The sequence below is a fragment of the Rhinopithecus bieti genome, unplaced genomic scaffold (genome assembly GCF_001698545.2).
Source record: "Rhinopithecus bieti isolate Rb0 unplaced genomic scaffold, ASM169854v2 scaffold_9234, whole genome shotgun sequence".
NCBI lineage: Eukaryota > Metazoa > Chordata > Mammalia > Primates > Cercopithecidae > Rhinopithecus > Rhinopithecus bieti.
Window position 1 is genome coordinate 265,712 of NW_016806011.1, and position 6,296 is coordinate 272,007.

Consider the following 6,296-nt stretch of genomic DNA (forward strand, 5'->3'; position numbering starts at 1 on the left):
AAAAAAAAAAAAAAAAAAAAAAAAAAAAAGACCCTCATCCCAGAGTGTCCTGCCCCATACTCTGGAGAAACGAATGTTGCACAGAGCGGCCAGAAGCATCTGAATAGACAGGTCTTGCTGGGTTTCCCCACTCAGTCTGTTAGTATTATTAATAAATCATACCCTTTTGGTCCAGTCACATTTCTACATGATTGTCAATCATGCCAACCCAATAAAGTTTCCATAAGAGGTCTAAGAGTACAGGGTTCACAGAGCTTCCAGACCGCTGAGCACATGGAGGGTGATGTGCCACTTCCCCCATACCTTGCCTTATGAATCTCTTCATCTGTATCTTTGTGATATCCTTTATTACATACATGTTTTCCTGAGTTTCGTGAGCTGACTGAACCCAGAGAAGAGGCTGTGGGAACCCCAACTTGAAGGTGGTTGGTAAGAAGTTTTAGAAGCCCAGACTCCAGCTAGATAGTGTCAGGACACCCAGCTGATGTCTGCTGCAGAAATGATTGCTTGTTTTTTGGGAACAAATCTCTCACATTTGGTCACAGAAATCTTCTGTCTGTGTTGTGTCTGTTGAGTATTCAGTGGGGAACAACAACAAAAAAGACTGAGTTTTCCTAATAGAAGCTATAATGGAAAGGCCTTTTGGGGGTTAATATATTTTGCATGTGGGAGGAACAAAAACAATTTGTGACCAGAGGGCAGATTTTAAAGATGACTGCAAATTGTTTGACACTCTTCTCATGAGGAGGTGGTCTGATCCCCTTTCCTTTCAATCTAGGTCTTAATGGTTTTCTAGTAACCAACAGTATGCAGTGGAAACGACACTGTCTGACTTCTGAGGTTGGCTCAGAAGACTTCTTGCATTTTCTGCCTGAATGCTCACTTTCTGGACATTCCCTCTGAAAACCTAGTTTCTATGCCACAAGGACTGAAGCCACATGGAAAGGCCATATGTAGTTGCTCCAGTTGAAAGCTGAAAAGCCCCAGTTGCCTCTAATTATCAGCTGTTGGTCATGTGAGTGAGTCACCTGAGTCATCCAGCTCGGCTGGGCCTTATGACTATAGTGCCAGTCAACTTCTGACTACAGTTGCACGAGACCCAAGTGACAAGCACCCAGCTGCACCCCTCCACAATTCCTAATCTACAAAAACATGAGCAAAATAAGATGGCTGTTTTAAGCCACTAAGTTTTGGAGTTAGACTGTTACACAGCATATGTACCTGGAAAAATCAGAATTAGGGTTATCAGTATGAGCTCACGGCCTTCAGTAATTTACACATAAGTATAGAAAAATGCATAGACATACATCAGCTAGGGTGTTCCTAGCTAGTGCCCTAGTTCCATGGGCCCTAGAGCTGGCTTCTGGGCAAGTTCAACAGTACATTGTAGGCAGTTTCCTGGCAGTTTTGTCAGCACTCCAGTGGGCAGTTTCTGCTTATTAGCCTTGGCTGTAGAACCACAACAAACTTCCCAGCATCCAGTGGCAATGAACTCCGAATCCCATCCATAGGGGTGCTGTGGGGTGGGGGTGGACCATCTCTCCTTCCTGAATTCTTCAACATTCTGTTGACCCCTTAGAGGTCTGTTCAAATTACTATGTGGTTTCTGCCTCCTAATGATTAGATGCTGACAGACACAGCCAGAAAGTAAGAAAATACTTCAAGAATGATGATGAAGGTCAAAAAGCCACACAAACCAGTTTTCAGGGGCTTCCGCTGGCCAAATCTGAGGCCATTTGAGCACCAAAATAAGTAACGTTATTAATGGGTTATAACCCATTGAATATGTCTGAACCTATAAGCATGTACTGATAAATGAATAAATAAAGGAAAAGCTTTTCCTCATAGTAAAACATCAGTAAATAAATCCAGAAGGAATAATGAAGTTAGAAAACCACCACTTGATAAACATCGTGGAAATAATGGAGTTAGACAAACATCACTAGTAAATGCTGAAACAAGTGTGTCAAAGTTTAATGAACTTTTTTTTTTTTTAGGTGCTATAGCAAAGGAAATGACTATAACTTCATCCCTACCAACCCCAAGAACTCCTAATTTAACAGGACAAGGTCAGTCTTAGTGGTTTCATCTATAAACTTGGGGTAACACTGACTTTGTCCACCTCATAGGTTTGCTGTAAAGAACGATTAAGGTAACGTAAGCAATGTGAGCACCATTAAGAAATGACGGAAATCTGCTTTTTAGCTAATTCTGATTTATATATGCAAATAGTAAAACAATGAAGTTTCAAAGAAGCCAAGCAATTTCAGACTTAAAACTATAGTTGAGATCAAGAAGGAAATAATCTCAAATTGCTGTGGAATAGCTTTACCCACAGGGAGCAGAAGGCAGTGACAAACTGGGTTGCATCTAGCAAAGGGTAACTAGGACAGTGAATGGCCTAAAACTCCATTACTTAATACAGATAAAAGCAACAGAAAAGAAAAACCCTTGGGGGCAATAAGAGCTGTTTTGAATATGTGAAAAACAGCATACAAACAAAAAAAGAGTCCAGTTCCAGAGGCGGTACTCTGATGCAATGGTAAAAATTTTAATAAGGCAAAATTTAGCCTCGGTATATCAGGATAATTTTTGTAACACTAAGAGCATACAAAAATAGAACCACCTAATTTTTGATGATGCAAGTTCCTTGTCAATGATGGTGCTCAAAGGTGGAGAGACCAGATGTCGGGATGCTGAGGGAAGGATTCCTGTGACGAGAACTTTGGGAGGCAGAGCTCAGTGACTTCCAGGGTTCTTTGTACTTCAATGAACCCTTGAAATTGTCTTTTTTTTTTTTTTTAAGACAGACTCTCACTCTGTCTCTCAGGCTGGAGTGCAGTGGCATAATCTCAGCTCACTACAACCTCCACCGCCTGGGTTCAAGTGATTCTCATGCCTCAGCTTCCCAAGTAGCTGGGATTACAGGTGTGGACCACCACGCCTGGCTAATTTTTATATTTTTAGTAGAGACAGGGTTTTACCATATTGGCCAGGCTAGTCTCAAATTTCTGGCTTCAAGTGATCCATCTGCCCGTTGGCCTCCCAAAGTGCTGGGATTACAGGCATGAGCCACCGCACCCACCCAATTTTTTTTTTTTTTTTTTTTTGAGACAGAGTCTCACTCTGTTGGCCAGGCTGGAGTGCAGTGGTAGGACCTTGGCTCATTGCCACCTCCGTCTCCTGGGCTCAAGCAATTCTCCTGCCTCAGCCTCCCGAGCAGCTGGGATTACAGATGTGTGCCACCAAGCCTGGCTAATTGTTGTATTTTCAGTAAAGATGGGGTTTCACCATGTTGGCCAGGCTGGTCTCGAACTCCTGACCTCAGGTAATCCACCCGCCTCAGCCTCCCAAAGTGCTGGGATTACAAGCATGAGGCACCATGCCTGGCCTTTTTTTTTTTGGAGAGGAGGGGCAGGACAGGGTCTCACTCTGTCACCCTAGCTCACTGCAGCCTTGAACTCCTGGGCTCAAGCGATCCTCCTGCCTCAGTCTCCTGAATAGCTAGAATTACAGCACAAACTACCACGCCCAGTTAGTTTTTAAATTTTTTTGCAGAAACAGAGTCTCATTATGTTGCCCAGGCTGGTCTCAAACTCCTGATTTCAAGTCATCCTCCCATCTTGACCTCCCAAAGAGCTGGGATTACAGGCATGAGCCACCACTGAAATTTTCTTTATTTTTCAGCAAGTCATTTCTCTGTTTAGCAAGGCTTGTCATAACAGATGCACTATTTTGACTCACAAATATGAGTATGTACTTTTGTATCTATAGAAATAAACAGTTATGCAATGTTAAATGTTTTTGTTCTGATGTCTACAACACAAGCAAATAACAATACACAAGATTATTAAGGTTAAAAAATGGTTTGTTTGCTTACCTTTGCTGACGCAACAATTTGCTTGGCTTGACGTCTTGATAAATGATCAATTGTCCTTATGAGCACTTCCGGATTTGCATTAGCTAAGTGCATTAGACTTTTGTAACCTGCACTGTATAACTGTTTTGCTCGACCCTGAAAAGTGTTGCAAAAATCAGTAGGATAATAATTTGGGATTAGAAAAAAGAAAAGTAAGCACTTTACTGAAAAGAACAAAAACTAAATGTAAGAGACTGGGATAAACTGGGATAAAAAGATAATAAAGTAAATATGAAGAGATAAGACATGAGAATCCTGAGGAATTTTTAAAAATGCATTTGGATGGTTCCAAACTGACACAAGATAACTATAGTTCTATCCAGCTTGAGTCAACTGATGTGTGCTGCAATCAACAATAGAAGCATGTTAAGGCACTTAGATTGGTGGCATCATCTCATATTCTCAAGTAAAATGTTCCAGTCCAGTATCTTTCTTTCTTTCTTTTTTCTTTTCTCTCCTTTTTTTTTTTTTTTGAGATAGAGTCTTGCTCTGTTGCCCAGGCTGGAGTGCAATGGTACAATCTTGGCTTATGGCAACCTCCACTTCCCACATTCACAAAATTTTCTTGCCTCAGCCTCCCAAGTAGCTGGGATTACAGGCGCATGACACCATACCTGGCTAATTTTTGTATTTTTAGTAAAGATGGGGTTTCATCATGTGGGCCAGGTTGGTTTTGAACTCCTGACCTCAAGTGATCCACCCACCTTGGCCTCCCAAAGTGCTGGGATTACAGCAGAAGCCACCCCCTCCGGCCAAGTCCAATATCTTTCAATGTTCTCACCATCTACTCAGGGGACCACTGGTGTCTCTGTGTGTGTGTGTGTGTGTGTGTGTGTGTGTGTGTGTGTGTGTGCGCGCGCGCGCGCGCGCATCCTAAGTAGAACTCCTCTGACTCAAGAACTGAATAATAGAGAATAAACTGAAGTTGAGGGTTGGCTGAAAATAGAAAGCCGGAAAACCAGCTGTGAACCCTTTCTTCTTACTCTCTTAGAAAAAATACAAATGACCCTTGCTGCCACTGAATCACCATTACCTTAAACAAGCACTGAGTCCAAACTGACAGAAGGTAATTCTTCAAAGGATTGGAGGAAGGAGCAAGTGTTAAGGACAATTGGTAGCACAACATACTTGGAGACAGTCACCCCCACCCTTCCTGCTATGGTTTTTTTTTTTTACAACTGAGATTTTTCATCAGGTATGCCATCTAATAACAGTGAATTTCCGAAAGGCCATAGCAGCTATTTGTTTTAAATAAAAGACTCCCATGACAAATGAGCAATAAAGCTCTTGCTATCACTTCCCCTGTAATAAGACTTCACAAAATAATAAAACCTGGCTTCTGTATTAATTGACATAATTTCAATTGGGAAACCGCAAGCTACTGACCTCTAAAACTCCAGTAACTTCCATGAGAGGGATTAGTTCTGCCTTTACACAGTAAGTCAGCTTCTTCGTAAGTTCTACCAAAAGGGCTCTGTAAACCCAAAACTCCTCAAGCTCCTATAGAACACAAAGAAACATATACAATTTTAATTTTAAGTTATTTCAAAGTTTGGTTTGTGTGACAGGGGGCTCAGAGAGAATGTTCCTTATGTAAGTTCTGGAACTTGAGTTAAGCCACAGATGAAAGATGATTCTAAGCAAAATGGATGTGAAGAAACATGGTGAGGACCCTGAGGAATCTGAGGAACTGGTTTTAGGATGAGGACAAGACTGAAAATTGAAGAATAAGTCAATAAAAAGAGTTCTGGTCATTTTAATCAAAATACCTGGAAGCAAATGCACAGTTTTTCTTTCCCAAGTGACTAAAAACAATTCCTACATCTGGGAATTTATCCTGAAGATGAATATTAAATATGGAAATATTCAAATATAACATGATGTTCAATGCAACAATACAATAATAAAAATACTGGAAGTCATGAGTCAGTAACTGTTCAAGCTAGATGGATAAATGAGAATTAAATATAGTATTTTGTCATATATATTTGCAATATTCTATTATAGTAGTTTATTTTATTTAAAAGATCCCTTTCTAGCCTTTGGATATCACTGTGAAAATACATGATGAATGGAACAGCATTAGCTAGCCTCTTGTGACCACTAAGAAAGAAATCAATGTGGCCGGGTGCGGTGGCTCACACCTGTAATCCCAGCACTTTGGGAGGCCGAGACAGGCGGATCACGAGGTCAGGAGATCGAGACCATCCTGGCCAACATAGTGAAACCCCGTCTCTACTAAAAATACAAAAAAATTAACCGGGCGTGGTGGTGGGCGCCTGTAGTCCCAGCTACTCAGGAGGCTGAGGCAGGAGAATGGCGTGAACTCGGGAGGCGGAGCTTGCGGTGACCCAAGATCGTGCCTCTCCACTCAAGC

The 6,296-nt window shown here is 41.5% G+C and overlaps 1 protein-coding gene across 7 annotated transcripts in view; it reads right to left on the reverse strand.

Moving 5' to 3' along the window:
• HELQ (helicase, POLQ like) overlaps nt 1–6,296 on the reverse strand; it is a 50,666-nt gene that overhangs the window by 5,373 nt on the left and 38,997 nt on the right. For all 7 annotated transcript variants that reach the window (XM_017874457.1, XM_017874461.1, XM_017874455.1 and 4 more), the window contains 2 exons: nt 5,306–5,419; nt 3,881–4,015 (listed from right to left, as the gene is read on the reverse strand). In XM_017874457.1, coding sequence (XP_017729946.1) covers nt 3,881–4,015; nt 5,306–5,419 — 249 coding nt within the window. The remainder of the gene's footprint in view (nt 1–3,880; nt 4,016–5,305; nt 5,420–6,296) is intronic.